The sequence below is a fragment of the Misgurnus anguillicaudatus genome, chromosome 20 (genome assembly GCF_027580225.2).
Source record: "Misgurnus anguillicaudatus chromosome 20, ASM2758022v2, whole genome shotgun sequence".
Lineage (NCBI taxonomy): Eukaryota > Metazoa > Chordata > Actinopteri > Cypriniformes > Cobitidae > Misgurnus > Misgurnus anguillicaudatus.
The window spans coordinates 29,454,716-29,470,551 of NC_073356.2; the positions used below are offsets into that span (position 1 = coordinate 29,454,716).

General features: G+C 34.5%; 2 protein-coding genes across 5 annotated transcripts; one reads left to right on the forward strand and one right to left on the reverse strand.

The window, feature by feature from the left end:
* The first annotated feature begins 117 nt into the window (after nt 1-117).
* On the forward strand, nt 118-7,422 carry LOC129455890 (germ cell-specific gene 1-like protein). 3 transcript variants are annotated; one of them, XM_055220673.2, is made up of 9 exons: nt 490-1,211; nt 1,401-1,561; nt 1,704-1,764; nt 2,065-2,286; nt 3,638-3,838; nt 4,657-4,704; nt 4,783-4,941; nt 5,046-5,157; nt 6,568-7,422. In XM_055220673.2, the coding sequence occupies exons 4-9, from the start codon at nt 2,091-2,093 to the stop codon at nt 6,971-6,973; spliced, it is 1,122 nt and encodes a 373-aa protein (XP_055076648.2). In that variant the 5' UTR covers nt 490-1,211; nt 1,401-1,561; nt 1,704-1,764; nt 2,065-2,090; the 3' UTR covers nt 6,974-7,422. The 3 variants fall into 3 exon arrangements, with proteins under 3 accessions (XP_055076647.2, XP_055076648.2, XP_073714570.1); XM_055220672.2 differs by lacking the exon at nt 490-1,211 and adding an exon at nt 118-217 and having other exon boundaries at nt 1,401-1,764; nt 6,568-7,421; XM_073858469.1 differs by having other exon boundaries at nt 491-1,211; nt 1,401-1,764; nt 6,568-7,421.
* Nucleotides 7,423-9,364: 1,942 nt separating this feature from the next.
* On the reverse strand, nt 9,365-14,405 carry rcvrn3 (recoverin 3). Of its 2 annotated transcripts, XM_055220705.2 has the most exons (4): nt 14,357-14,405; nt 12,114-12,609; nt 10,178-10,289; nt 9,365-10,069 (listed from the first exon to the last, which is right to left on the reverse strand). In XM_055220705.2, exons 2-4 carry the CDS (start codon nt 12,492-12,494, stop codon nt 9,987-9,989), a joined length of 576 nt encoding a protein of 191 aa, XP_055076680.2. In that variant the 5' UTR covers nt 12,495-12,609; nt 14,357-14,405; the 3' UTR covers nt 9,365-9,986. The 2 variants fall into 2 exon arrangements, with proteins under 2 accessions (XP_055076680.2, XP_055076679.2); XM_055220704.2 differs by lacking the exon at nt 14,357-14,405 and having other exon boundaries at nt 12,114-12,723.
* Between the last annotated feature and the right edge of the window lie 1,431 nt (nt 14,406-15,836).

Sequence of the window (15,836 nt, forward strand, 5' to 3'; positions counted from 1 at the left end):
AATGTGAAGTCCAAATCTACTGTTTTTAACGTTTGGATCGTTCTAATTCACGCGAGGCTGCGCAGACCGACCGGGGTATGACGTTAGAGTACCGCGAGAGCGATTCAAAAGCTGTGTTCTCGCGGTACGTTTATGTCATACATCGATGAAGTCAGGAAAGGAGTGGAAACACCGGACAAACTTTGCACATATATGATTATGTTATTCTGTCACGACGGTAAGCACACTTTACCATGAATAAAATGTATAAGTCTTGTGACTACTGTAGAAACTGTATTCTAGTTGGCGCGTTTCTAGCTAAGTGCACTAGTGTGCACGCAGTTTACTGAAAGACAGCAAGTCTCTTGTGTTCCTCAAGCTCTTTAACCTGAAAGTTTCTCTAGTTAATATGATATTTTAATGTAATAAATGTAAATAAGAATCTTAAATTGGACAGCAATTATTTTTATTAAAAATTTCAACAGCTATTCTGTTTTATTACGTTGAAAAGCATGACTGTGCACTACAGTGTGTTCACCACTAGGGGCATCAGGACATGCAAATATACCTAGTAGGTTAGGTTTTAGATTTTGCCTACTAGGAGTTGGGGAAGTCTAGGGTCTTTACATGACAATATTCATATATGAGAATGCTTTTAGCTTGAGTGTAAGAAAAACACAGTAGATAATTAATTTAATAGATAGCTCAACTCTGCATTATTGTGATAATTTGCATTATTGTTCAGTTTGAATCTGCAACCACTGGATAAGCAGTATATACTTAACAGTAACAGTTTATTACAAGATGCAATAGCTTTATATAACTAAAAAAATAAAAATAGCATTTTCTGCTCCTGCTTTATTTATTTGTCTTAAATTTTGGCTGAATGAATATTACAAAGTACAAGATTGAATATCTGATGAGTTGTTAAAGACTACAGAAAAGAAATGAACTTGACACTTTGTACATCTAAATAGAAGCATTAATCAAACAGCCTCTTCCTCAGAGGAAGGTCATAACCTAATTGTTAGTGAAAAGAGAGTGTGAGAGAGATTTAATGGCAAAAGAGGCAGAATGGAAGGAACAGATGGACTTGGGCGGATTAAGTGAAATCTGGGTGGGTCTCTGATAAAAATTCACTCAAGAGGGGGAGAATGAATAAAAGAAAGACATCGAGACAGTGAAGTAATAAACATGAAACTGAAGAGATTCAGAACTGCATAAATGAAGAGGTGAGTTGCATTTTTTCCTTCTAATCACTAATCTGTATCAACAACAAAAGCATGCTTTTGGCAATAAAATTTAATTGGGCGATTTTAATAAATCTGACATATAATTTTATTAATTTAATTTCAGAAATATACTTCTAACAGCTGCTGACTTCATAATCGGTCTATAAAAAACACGGTCTGTTTATTTAGGTCTGTGTGTGGAAGACTCTGCGGACCAGAAGAGACAGATGTACCTTTCTTCCAGAGATTAACTGAGATCATGAAGGATTACAAAGAAATTGGAGATGGTGATTGAGACACAGAATTAAGAAATTCACCGAAAATTTTAATCCAGCAAGAAATCAGACCAGGTGATGGATATATAGAGAAGAACAATGTCTTAGACAAAGTCTGGACTCTCTGTTCATCTCTGCACTAAGCTGAATTGATATGACTTGGGTTCCTTGTTTTGGGTTCCTTGAATGGATGACTTCATTTATAAACCTCTAATAGCATGAAGATCTTTGTTGACTGCCAGGCTCATCTGTGTTGACTTTCTGGGAACTTACAGAAGGTGTGTCCTGTTAAGGGTGAAACAAACAGACAGATTTAATACTTTACATACCTTTTATAAATATTTCGTCTGTTTTGAACAGTTATGCATGTTTCGTTGATATGATTAGTATCATCAGTTTCTGTCCTTTCACATAAACTCATTATCTCTCAGAATTGATGCTGGTCTCCTGCTTCAGTCTTTCAATTTTAGCAATCTAAAATTCTCAAACAAAACTGCCTACATCTCTTCCTCCCCTCACATTTGTTAAGTCTGTAGGTGGAACTGCTGACGGTGCTTTTTCGTTTATTCTTTCTGTAGCATCAGGTTAACAGCATCTTTCCGGCATGCTGGAGCATTTGTCTCGGAAAAAACGTTCCCTCCTGTCCCTCTCACTGACCTCGCTTGCCCTGGCGCTCTCTGTCTTGGCTTTTTGCACCTCATACTGGTGCGTGGGAACGCACAAAGTGGTCAAACCTCTCTGTCTGTCACCTGTCAAAATGAAGAACTGCGGACAGAACGACAGCCAGCCTTACACAATAGGTAAGCAACTGGTACAAAGTTGTTGTTTTTTTTAATTAGAAACTTAAAAATAGAATTTAAAATATGTTTATTCTAATTACAAACTTAAGTAATTGATGCCTTACATTTTAGGTACTGTTCAGGTTTATACTGAAAGCTGAATAAATAAGCTTTCCATTGATATATGGTGTGTTACTATAGGACGATATTTGTCAATAAATGGAATCTGAGGGTGCAAAAAATCTAAATATAAAAAAATCATCTATAAACTTATCCAAATAAAGTCCTTGGGAACACATATTACTAATGATAAAATATTTTTTCATATAGTTACGGTAGTAAATCTACAAAATATCTTAATGAAACATGATCTTTACTAATAATAACCTAATGATTTTCAATAATTTTGATTCATACAATGTATTTTTGGCTATAACTACAAATATACCCATGCAACTTATGGCTGGTTTTGTGGTCCAGGGTTACATTTTTTATTTATTGCACTGTGTTTTGTAATTCTGTTAAAAGTGGTTTAAAACATTTGAACATTAATTTCTCGATTTAAAAAGTAAACTAAGTCCAAGTTCTTATAATAGCATATAAATGATATAATTTAGGTTAAATGATGATGAACACAGAGATAATGATGTCACCATTTTTACAGTGCAAAACACAAGATTGCACCTCATAAGTGTCTGGTCCTTTCTTTCCTATTTGGAGGTTGTGGAATGATCAGAGAGGGATTTGTGATTTGGTCCAAGACCAAAAAACGTCTTCAAGATCTAAACCTGATTTGACATAAAAATGTGTCACATAAAGCTCTGACCACATTCATGACATTAGTCCAAAATTTCAATCATGCTGTTTTTGCTTAACACAATTTTTTCACATGCTAATATACAGATTATTATGTTTTTCTTCATGAAAGAAACCTAAAACATAAAAAGATGCTGGACATCACCTACTGCACTTTTAAACTCTAAAATATGACAGATTACAGGACAATACTTGCAGTGATATATCATCCAGAACAACCCTCAATTTAAACCCCTCCATATACTACAATGACACAGATTAATACTTAATCTATAGATTTCCATTCAGTGTTCAAAGTGAAAGATTTACTGTCAGATTTAGGTGAAGACCAAATTATTCATGAGATTAAAATTGAGCTTTTATCCTGGACAATGTCAGACGTGATGTCAAACATAATCGAAAATCTGTTTGTCTCTTTCAGCGTCCCTTTCTTTGCACTTTTGTCACTATGTGTATATAAACTGAAATGATGTTATAGGGGGAATAAGATGAATAAAATACCTTTATTTAATAATCTTGTTTTCTCCATACACGTATATTCTCTCTCTGTTTACAGAAGCCCCAACCATAGACCCAAAAAAAGGGGATTTCAATGTGACAATGTCCCCCACGCAGAAAGAGGAGCTGGCGCGTATAAAAGCCCAAAATCTGGCAAATGCAGTTCACTACATCTGGGAGACAGGAGAGGATAAATACATGTTGCGTTATTTTCACACCGGATTCTGGCTTTCCTGTGAGAAGCACAATGATGGTAGAGGTAAAAACCTGTGGTTCTCATTATATATACTGTCTGATATCTGTCAGCTCACAATTTTTTATATGTGACCCTGGACCAAAAAAACAGTCATAGAATAGATCCTGTAGGTCAAATTATCGATTTTCTTTATGACAAAAATCATTAGGATATTAAGTAAAGATCATGTTCCATGAAGATATTTTGTAAATTTCCTACTGTTAATATATAAAAATGTATTAATCATTATTAATATGTTTTGCTAAGGACTTTATTTGGACAACTTTAAAGGTGACATTTTCATTTTTTAACATTTTTTGCACCAGATTTTTCCAGATTTTTAAATAGTTGTCCCTCGACCAATATTGCCCTATCCTAACAAACCATACAGTACATTAATGGAAAGCTTATTTATTTAGATGATGTATAATCTCCATTTAAAAAATGACCTGGATGACTAGTTGTGTGGTCCAGCGACACATATCAGTATATTTTTGTCGCTTTTTTTAATCCAGTGCATTAAAATGATAATAAACAACCAGCAAAGCTGTTCTTGACACTGTCCTGATTCAGCCCCTTCAAATCCTGCTGTGGCCTTTCTCTCCCAATTTGTCCACTATGGGGTCACTCGAGTCCTCAGCATCTGCTACTGTCTTACACAACTCACAGACAACACAGTTAAAAGTTGCATAAGTTATATAACTCTTTTCACTTTTATAAATGATATTGTCCAAAAAAAAAAAAACGACCCAGTTCTATATCTGAGTTCTACAGTACTCAGCTGTAAAAATATATTGAAATTATTTTACAAAGACTATAATCATGGTTCACTCAAATTCCAGGTGAAAAATGTCGGAGCTTTATTGAGCTGACCCCAGGAGAAACACAGGGTGAGATTTTCATGAGCTATACATCAAATATTACAGAGCTCTGAGCGGTTGACTAATGCCCTGATTCACATCCTGTAGGAGTTCTGTGGCTTTCTGTGATATCTGAGTTTGCGTACATCGGCCTGCTGGCGTTGGGCTTCTTAATGATGTGGGTGGAACTGCTGCTTCTGTGTCTGAATAAGGAGATGTATGCCCTCAAGATCAACGCTTTCGCTGCCATCTGTACCGTACTGTCCGGTAGCTTACTTTTTTAAGAGCTTTAATAGCTAATTTCTTGGTTCTCTGCCAAATAATGTGGTTCTGAATCCATATTTGACAAAGATCAACTTTGTACTTTTTAGGCCTGATGGGAATGGTGGCACATATGATGTATACAACCGTGTTCCAGATGACTGTGAGCATTGGCCCTAAAGACTGGAGACCTCAGACGTGGGACTATGGCTGGTCATTTGCGTAAGTTTTCCTATGTTCTGATCTTTCTTCAGTCTTAAAGGATTAGTCCATATTCTTTAAAAAAAATCCAGATCATTTACTCACCCATCATTCATCCAAAATGTTGATGTCTTTCTTTGTTCAGTCGAGAAGAAATTATGTTTTTTGAGGAAAACATTTTAGGATTTCTCTCATTTTAATAAACTTTAATGGACCCCAACACTTAACAGTTTTAATGCACTTTAAAATTGCAGTTTCAAATGACTCTAAACTATCTCAAACGAGGCATAAGGGTCTTTTCTAGCGAAACGATTGTCATCTTTGGCAAGAAAAATATGCACTTTTAAACCACAACTTCTCGTCTTCCTCCGGTCCTGTGACCGTGTAATACGTCAAGAGGTCACGAATGATGATGTATCGAAACTACGCCCCAGTGTTTACAAGTATGGAGAAAGAGGACCGTTCCGACGTTGTTGTATGTCGAATGATACTAATTAATTTCTTTGTGTCAGTTTATTGTTTAAAATGGTCCGCAAATGTGCGTTTCATATATGTAACACGTGACCTTTCCATGGCATTACACAATTACGAGAGGTCGCTCTGGCTCGTCACAGGACCAGAGATAGATGAGAAGTCGTTGTTTAAAAGTGCATATTTTTCTTGCCAAACATGACAATTGTTTCGCTAGATAAGACCCTTATGCCTTGTTTGAGATCGTTTAGAGTGCTATGAAACTTCAAATTTAAACTGCATTAAAAAAGTGTTGGGGTCCATTAAAGCCCGTTGGAATTAGAAAAGTCCTGGAATGTTCTCCTCGGAGGACGTAGTTTCTTTTCGACTGAACAGGGAAGGACATCAGCATTTTGGATGACATGGTGGTGAGTAAACTATTTGGATTTTTAAAGAAAGGGGACTAATCCTTTAAAATTAAGGTGCTAAATGATGGCGTAGAAACCATTTCTGGCTATATGGTACCATAAAGAACCTTTAACATCCGCAAAACCTTTCTGAAACACTAACGTTTTTACAGCGGAGCTGCTGGTGTAGTAGGCAGTGCCCCAATACATAGACACTTTTGACGCCCCATTTTCGAGTCTTAGCTTGACGTCCCGTTCCCCTCTCCACCCTGTACTTTCTAGCCTCTATGTACATTCATGTATTTCAAAGAAAGGTGAAAAAAGCTAAATTTAAAACAAAACCTTTATTACTGATTTTTTTTTTTTTTTTTTTGAAGAACCAAAAATGTTTTACAGCACCTTTATTTTTAAGACTGTTTCCTCTCCCTCCTATATACAGTGGACTCCAGAAGTCTGATACCACAATAAAAACCTGAAAATAAATATTTTTAGTGTTTAAAATAGTGTTTTAAAAAATCTGACGTTTGTAATAAAAACTATTGTATTACAGCTTGTTTCCGTGTTTCTTCTACAGTTTGGCGTGGATCTCCTTCAGTTGTTGTATGGCAGCCGCCGTATTCACCTTAAACTCGTACACCAAAACCCTGATCGAAATGAGGCACCGTGCCCGGATCCGCCTGGAGGAGGCACGCACCACCAACCACGCCCCACCGTACGATGAGGTCATCACGGCGGGTGGTGGAAGCCTGTATTCTGTCAGCCGTCTGGTTCAACAGTGCCACAAGGGTGCACTCATGGACACCATGTGGCCCCTCAAAGAGGAAGTGCCTGATGGGCCTATGCCAAATGCAAATCCTCATGGTCTGGTACTGATGGGGGGATGCGGAACAAAGGGGTGTGAGGACTATGAGGAAGACCTGGATGAAATGGAAGATGTGTCGGATAGGGAAGATAGAGGAGGGGCGGATGAAATGTGCTAAGGTGATGAATGAAAAGGACAGAAATGATAGCACAGTGCGATACAAGGCTCTGGTATGAACGACAGATGATCACACATGATCTTGAAAATATTGTGTTGTTACAGATCAATTGTGCATTCATACCAGATAAACTGCTTGGAGTTTGTTCTTATCATCATACACATCAATGGCTTTGGATAATTGATCTGCTGAGATGAGAAAATGTATTTTACCACTGAAATATTGAAACACTTCAGCTTTCATTTGCTGGTTTTTTAAGCTGTTCTCTCAGCGGGAATATTAAGAATTTGTATGTATATATTATGTACACTGCTGTATAATCCGGATACATGGGCAAATACAGTGTGGTGTATTCTCCCATGTTTTAAAGTGCTATATAAATGTGTCTTTTTAAAAAAATGATTGTCCTCTTCTGCTGGCATTTTCTCTCTTACCACAACTTTATTAAATCTTAAAATAAATCTTTTTTTAATTAATCAAATCAATTAATTCATTGTTTTTTCTCTGCTGACATGTCAATTTAAAATAATGATCAACTATGGGTGCACCACAGTGATGCACGTACAAGCTAAAGAGGTCTTAGCTATAGATGTAGTCTGATTTGACTGATTTTATCTGGACAGGACATCTGGGTCGATATTTCGGTCACTTTTATTCTGCATGTCATACAGTTTGCGTTTTCTATAAAAGCGCTAAGCAACAAAATATGACATAATCTGAAAATAAAATAAGATGAGTTGATGAAGAGATTACAGCAAACAGCTGAATTTCGTCAGCTTTAGACAGATGCTTTGAAAAGCTGGACAGAAGATTATGCGAATAATCTCTCCAGTATAAGAGACAGAGATCAAGTGAGGGATGAAGAAAGAAACAGAAAGAAAAAAGAAATCACAAACAAAGGACATAGAGAAAATTTTTTTTTTTCAGTTTTCTCACTAACATATGAGGACAAAACTTGTGTTGGTCGCAGTTAAATTACACTGGAAAAAATCTTTTTTTAAGGTAAGTGGTTGCAATCAATTTATTTAAACAAAAGTTTTTTATTTTAGTTTATTTTTCTTTTTTGTTTGTTTGTTTAAATGTAGCTTAAATAAATTGATTGCAACCACCTTAAAAAATTGAGTAAATTAAATGAATAATTTTTTTCAGTGTAAAAATAAAATGTTAAGTTACATTATTGGCAAATGAAAATTTGTAACCATGTTTTCTCCCTAATTAGTTGTTTGTGGCTTGACTTCCATTATAATGACATTTTTGGTTGGCATTCATTTTGTATTTTTCCCAAATCAGTGAAATCACTTATGGCAATTAAAGAGTTAAAATCTGAAAAAAAAATCTGATAAATTTTATCAAAAATGTAGCCTATCTGATACATTTTTACAGCCTTTTGATTTAGTGGCTTTTTTGGCCACTAACAACTCAAAAGTGTAGTAAATGTGCCCATGTTATATTGTTAAGGTTAATTAACAGATTTATGCAAAAAAAAGTGAAAAATTTATCTGATAAATTTTATCTAAAAAAAATCAGAAAATTTTTCAGATAAATTTTTAGAGCCGTTTGATTTAGTGCCTCTTTTGGCCACGAACAAACCCGATAGGATTAGTAAATTTGCCCACGGTATATTGTTGAGTTTTTTTTAATTCAAAGCATTTTCTCAAAATATGTGTCAATATAAGATTTGTCACCAAAATCATTCCATTTGCTGAAACACTGAGAAAGTTGTGGCCAAATTAATACAAAAAAATCTCAACAACCCATAAGGGTTAACATAAAACATGTGACCTGTCTGTGAAAACACAGCTAAAGTAAATTTTGTGATTTACTTATTTCTACTCTACATAAAATCATCCTACATAATGTAAAGAACATGAAAATATAACCTTGGTATATTTTATATTTGTACTGAGCAGTGTTGGGGAAAGTTACTTTTAAAAGTAATGCATTACAATATTAAGTTAATCCCCAAAAAAGTAACTAATTGTGTTACTTAGTTACTTTTCATGGAAAGTAATGCTTACATTACTTTTAAGTTACTTTTGCTTTACTTTTTCTTACTTGGCTGAGGCTTGATCACTTTCAGGTCTTGTAGGTGTTTTTTATGATCGCAAAAATGTCAAGCTCTGCCTGTGAGTGCGTAATTCTACGTTAATATGTTCAGTTTAATTCAGTACATTATTTTATTTTTAAATTGAATTAATTAAACTGAAAAGTATCTCACATTACTTTTTTAAAAAAGTAACTAAAATATTAATGTGTACATTTATAAAGTAATTACTTCAGAAAAGTAATATTATTACGTAATGCGCGTTACTTGTAATGCGTTACCCCAACACTGGTATTGAGGAAGGTCGTGTGAAATCAATGGCTAAAATAAAACTTTGACGCTCCAAGTCTCAAAATTAGATTTGTAATTTAGACAGACAGGGTCACATATCATATTGAAATGAGATCTGGTGTGCAAAAACAAAGCAATATAGTATATGAATAAAACATTAAACTCTTTGGTTAAACTCTTTTGTATTTGGGTTAAGTTAACACAGAATGCCATGACAAAGAATATGAAACATGACTTTTTTGTTGTCTCACTATACAAGGAAATGTGGCACACATTAATAACAGAACAGAAGCAAGTCTACAAAAAGTATGAGGTGTGCAGACAGAACATTAAAACAAAATGAGGTAAACCATACATTTAACAACTTGAGGATGCGGCGTGGTTGAATATCAAATCATTTCGCCTTGCACATTTATCTTGACTGTCTTTGACTTTTTTGTATCATCCAGGTAATGTGAATATGACAAAAGAACCAAATGCAATATAAATGCAATATAACTATACATTTTCTCAAGTATCTATTATCTACAAAATGTTACTCTAGTATATAACAAACAAATCTTTCATCTTTTAGAATATAAAGAGAACATAAACCCAGTTCATTTGAGTATACGTACATAACCATGAAATCAAGCATGAGAAAATGTGGGTATTAAATGTAGGTGTTCATGACGTTTGTCATTTACGCTCATACTGAATTAGCCGTAGCGCTACTTGGCTTGAAGATACGGCCTGGATGAACTCACCCTCTGCAAGTCGTTCTGCATGTAAAAGAGAGAAATAAATGATTAATGAAATTAATTAATGACAAACATTCCCTGTATGTTGGTATTGACTGATCAGACAACATCCGAACTAAGCTTTCTTGCCATTGTCCTTTTTGCCAAAGATAGTCCAGAGTTTTTCAGCTCTCTTCTCTGCTGTGTTTTCATCACTGGGCAGTTCTGCGTGCTTTTCTTTGGGTATGAGTTTGAAAATGGCCTGATGGGAAATCAGAGAGTGTCAATGGCTTAAATGCATGTCAAATGTTAAACTAAAATGATATTTTATTATAAATACAATAGACTAATTAAATAGATAATCAACACAGTGTCAGACAAAATGGTCAAAAATAGTGCCTACTCTTTCAAAACGTACACCTTTTTGCGTAAAGAGTTCATATTAAAGGGATAGTTCATTTTACAATGAAATTCTGTAAGTATTTACTCATCCTCATGTTGTTCTAAACCTTCTGATGAAGACAAAAAAGATATTTTGAGAAATGATGGTAAACACACAGCAGTAAGTGACCATAGACTTCCATCGTAGGAATATATTGGAAGTATTGTGATAAATGCCTAAGAAAATATTTTGATAAACGATGGTAAGCACACAGTTGACGATACCCATTAAATTCCATCAATTTTTTTTATTCCTACTATGGAAGTCTATGGTCACTTACTGCTGTGTGTTTACCATCATTTCTCAAAATATCTTCTTTTGTGTTCATGAGGATGAGTAAATGATGACAGAATTTTCATTTTAAAGTGAGTTTGATTGAAGCCTGTGTAAGGTTTAAGTCACTACTATTTCCTTATCTTTGTAAGTAAGTCACTTTCTTTGGATAAAAGCATCTGCTAAATGCCGAAATGTAAATATTAGTACCTTAGAGGTGCATATTTGTATCTCAAAAGTATACATATTAGTACCTAAAGGTAAATATTGGTACTAAATACAATACATTTGTACCTAAATGGTACATATTATGACCTTTTTAAAGGGTACTATTATTAAAACAGTAGCATAACAATAACTAATATTGTTATGATGTAGTGTGCCAAAAGAAAGTTAATATTGGATGTTTGTGTGCTACAGTCGGCTAAAATAAATAAAAACTTTTTATTTTAGGAGATACCACTTTGGGGTTTTTCCTCTTACTCCTAATTATTTTAAAATCATATTACCAAGATCTCTATTGATTTAACCAAGAACAATTTTTTTAACAAGATGGTGCACAAAGGTGCATTTCTAAATCTGTTATTTTTGGTCTATAATTAATGCTCGAGGTTTAATGGATTTGTTTAAGACTTTGTGCTAAATTTATCTCACATCACATCCCTTTAGCTATTTAACCTGCTATATATGTCTCAGTCCTGCATTAAAGCTTAACTTGCTTGTCTGGTATAGATACATTGGCTCACTGATGATTCTCAACCTTGCCACAAGGCGTCTTATTTTTGTATGAATCCAGCACCTTTAACATCACACTTTGGTTTGCTCAGAGATGTTTATTCACAGTGATACTATTTGTTTTCAAATAAATGAAGTATGTTATGTATCTATTCATTGCAATATCAGACACACCCTTGAAAACTGATCTGCCGTTTCTCCGAAGACAGCCTAACAGTTGGCATGTCATGGCCTCGGTGGCAATGGCCTTAAATCCAGATTGCACATTGAGGAGCTTATCTCTTTCACAGTCCCAACCACCGAAATCTTCCCCCTCCATAAGCAATGACCTCATATTGAGCACAGATTTAAATTTAAGTGTGATGTCACTCTATAATGTAGGTCTAAAAGCTGATATGATAGGTCAGCTTTGATGTTAAATATTCTCTATTTATTGTACGCAAAAAAACTGATTGACACATACAATCACATGTGATCCCATATGATGTAAAGTGTGAATGAGAACCTTTGTGTTTAGGTGACAGTGAAAAGGTTTGTACAGCATTGATTTATTTACAGTCCTAGTGGTCAGTAGGAACATTAACATCAACATAATATTTTATTCTACTTATATAAGAACACTAAACCATCTCTTACCTCAGATAGTTCAGCCACTTCCGATTTTGAGACGTAGCCACTCTTGTCCACATCGAACAACGTGAAGGCCCACTCAAGTTTCAGGGTCGTCTTTCCCGTAGAGGTCATGTGAAGAGCAACAATGTACTCTTTAAAGTCTAACGTCCCATCGTCATTCGTGTCAAAGGAGCGGAAAACGTGCTGGGCATAAGATTTAGCATCACTGTCAGGGAAGAACCGAACGTAGATCTCTACAAACTGACCCAGCGTGATGCGACCAGAGGGACACTGCTTCTGATAGTTCTCGTACCACTGCAAGATCTCGGCTTCAGTGAACCTTGTGTTCTCTTTCAGGTCCTCCAGGGTTTCTTTGGGGAGCGCTGATTTCTGTGAATTTCCCATGGCCGCCTTTTGCACCAAGGGCTTGAATTGTGTCCTTAGTTAGGATCAGATGGTTTGTGAATCTATCAGAGTTTCTCAATGTGTCCTTTTAAAACTGTAAGAAAGAGTATACTTGCTAAAATAGAATAAAAATAAGAGAGATTTAATCAAGTGCTTAACATTAGGGCTATCACAATGATTAAATAATCGTCTCACGCGATTGTTTGACCTCATTGCGATAATTTCAGATCACCACAATGATTGCAGATCTCTTTAAAAACACAAGGGGGAGCTGCAGCACCTGTATAAACGAGACAGTATCTGATGGCGCTTCTTAACTGACAGTGTAACATTGCAAAGCCATTCAATACAGTGGAAAAACAGCATTTAAAGAAATGCTGCAAAAACTTTGATAAGTTCCAAAACAGCAATTCCAATTTTAGGGAAGTAAAGGATGCTATTCTTAAGGATCTGTAAGGAATTTATTTTTTGCAGCCACTACAGACATGCGGTCCAGTATTAATATGACCTTGGTAGGATTGGCTACTATTTAAGGGCTGTTCCGGTATAATCAGTTTATTTTGATTGCATTTTTATTTTCAGTTATTTTATTGTGTTTATTTTTTTAAGAAGAATTTTTAGTTTTTTTAAAATATATTCATAAAATAATTACTTTTAAATGTGTAATGTGTATTCATATTTACTGCCAGGGAAACCTTGCAAAAGATTGAATTTAAATAATCACAACAATGTGTGAAAATTATTTTATGAACAAACTAAAAAATGTATGAGAATTAAATGTCATAATCATAATCGTGACAGCCCTACTTAACATCATATCCATCATCATCCATCCACAAATCTTACAAAACCTGTCAAGAGTCATACTTCATCCCAAAAATGACATATAGTTCACATATCTTGTTTTGGGGTAACATGTGACCCAGTCATGATTTTATGAGATTCACTCACTGTAAAAAAAATTAGTTAATTCAACTTAAATATATTAGTTGACACAACTTTTTAAGTAAAAAGTAACTTAATTTTTTAAGTTGAACCAACAAATATTTTTAAAATGTAGACATTTGCCCATCAGTGATTCATTTATGAAGGACAGGTATGATTTATGATGGCAGTATTGTTTAAGTATAAATTATTTAAATGTAGGTGATCAGCTCTTTGTCTCCCTCTACTGAGAGATTGGTGTCAGTGTTGTTGAAAAAATAAAGAAAATACTGTCAAATATTTCATTAAAAATTTGATTAAACTATCCAGCATGAGCATTATTACATCACATTTTGCATTCGGAAATATAGGAATTGTAACATACGAATTATGGTTTATTGTGAGTAAAGCTTATATTCTGCCTAAACACTGTACAAAAAATGCTGCCTTAAACCGGCTGTACAAATCATTTCAACTATTTTAAATTTTGATTAGTTGTAAATTGCTGTGACTTAGAAAAACAAGTTCAAGTAATGTAAAAACATATTATGGCTCACTGTTCACGTTGGGGTTTTTCAATCTTTTTCAATACAAATAAAGTTCAGAACAGCACACAGATGAATTTGAAAAGCTGTAGGAAGTAACATAGAAGCCATCCACTGCTGTAAAAAGAGAAAAGTTGGATCAACATAAAAAATTACTTCGTAACACACCTAAGAAATTGAAGTTTTTTTTTTTCACTTAAACATATGTTAAAAAAAATTTAAGTGTTACCAATTGAAGTAAGTGATCCAACGTTTCACTTCTTGCAGATTGATAAATTAATATAAATTAATGGAACCAAGCAAACCCAAAATAACATAAATGATGTGTTTAATAATCAGCAAACAATAACCAGAAAATAAATATATAAAGAAGTGTAAAGTGAGCATGCTTACCTTTGGTAGTGGATGAAAGATGAAGGATCATGTAATCATGGTAGATTGTGAGGTAGTGCTTAAGGAGGTGGCTATCCTCCATACTGGGTTAAGTCAATTAGACAAGATTGCAGAAAGCTCAGCCGTGGAGAGATTTATATTTACATCTGTCCGTATTCTGTCTTTAATAACAGTCTTTTGATGTTTCAGCTAAAGAAATGCCTATAAAATCATATATATATATAGGAGATGTATGATTTAACCACATATGATACAGTCTATACTGTGTTTTCAGAAAGTGAAGTGGTGCTATTGGTGTTGATCATTTTATTTGAATGTTACTATGACAAATATATCTGGCATAAAATGTAACGTATCAGAAAAACACAATCGTGTGCACATGGAGGTCCTGTTTAAAACATGTATGGATGCTAAAACAGGATTGTCTTTCATATCCATGTAATTCTCATTAAATTAAGTGTAGTGGTCTCATCAGCATATTGGACAGATTAACAGGGGCTTAATGTAGATTGGTGACCTCTTATAATAGCTTCAGAGACTTGACTTAAAGGGGTAGTTCACCCAAAAATGAAAATTCTGTCATCATTTACTCACCCTCATGTTGTGGACCCAATTTACTATGGTAAAATACTTGGGGTCCACGAACGGTTTGGTTACAACCATTTCTGAAAATATCTTCCTTTGTGTTCATCAGAACAACTAAATTTATACAGGTTTGTAACAACATGAGGATGAGTAAATGATGACAGAATTTTTTAATTTTTGGATGAACCATCCCTTTAACAATGCCTCGAAATGGGCTTAGATTTGCCTAGCAACCACAAAAATAAAAAATTTAATTTACTCACCCTCATTTTGTTATAAACCTGTATTAATTTCTTTGTTTTGCTGAACACAAAGTAAGATATTTTGAGATATATTTGTAACCAAAGCGCTTTTGAGCACAATTGACTTCCATGGTAGAATTTTTCCTACTATGGAAGTCAATGGCTTCTGTTTCCTGCTTCATTAAATATGTTCAGCAGTGCAAAGACATGCATACAGGTTTGTAACAACATGAGGGTGAGTAAATGATGACAATTTTCATTTTTGGGTAAACTATAGGATTAAGATGCTTGTATATCATACACTTCTGAATATATTCATTCTCTGACAACCCCCAGGCAAGGACTTCAATACATTTAACATGGGAGTGGTAACCGAATTATACAGCTTTGAATCCTTCATTGGCCGATCTATAAACTACCACTACAAAAATAACTCAGGATGTTCTAGAAAGTGTAATAGCAATATAAGAAACATCAACACAGAGTGGGTTACACAATGCTGCTTATCCAATCCAATCCGAGTTGTATAATGTACTAATAAACACTAGCTTAGTCAACATATCATCAGAGCTGTCTTTACATTCATTCTGTAATCGACCCTCTATTTACATCCTGACAATGTTTATCTGATTGTGATACTTGGTTGTATCATC

Coding starts and splice junctions, on each gene's coding strand:
- LOC129455890 (XM_055220672.2), top strand. CDS start 2,091: ATGCTGGAGCATTTGTCTCGGAAAAAACGTTCCCTCCTGTCCCTCTCA. Junction 2,287..3,637: donor CAGCCAGCCTTACACAATAG/GTAAGCAACTGG, acceptor CTCTGTTTACAG/AAGCCCCAACCATAGACCCA. Junction 5,158..6,567: donor GACTATGGCTGGTCATTTGC/GTAAGTTTTCCT, acceptor TTTCTTCTACAG/TTTGGCGTGGATCTCCTTCA.
- rcvrn3 (XM_055220705.2), bottom strand. CDS start 12,494: ATGGGAAATTCACAGAAATCAGCGCTCCCCAAAGAAACCCTGGAGGAC. Junction 10,290..12,113: donor AAGTGGCTGAACTATCTGAG/GTAAGAGATGGT, acceptor ATTTCCCATCAG/GCCATTTTCAAACTCATACC. Junction 10,070..10,177: donor CTTTGGCAAAAAGGACAATG/GCAAGAAAGCTT, acceptor TTTTACATGCAG/AACGACTTGCAGAGGGTGAG.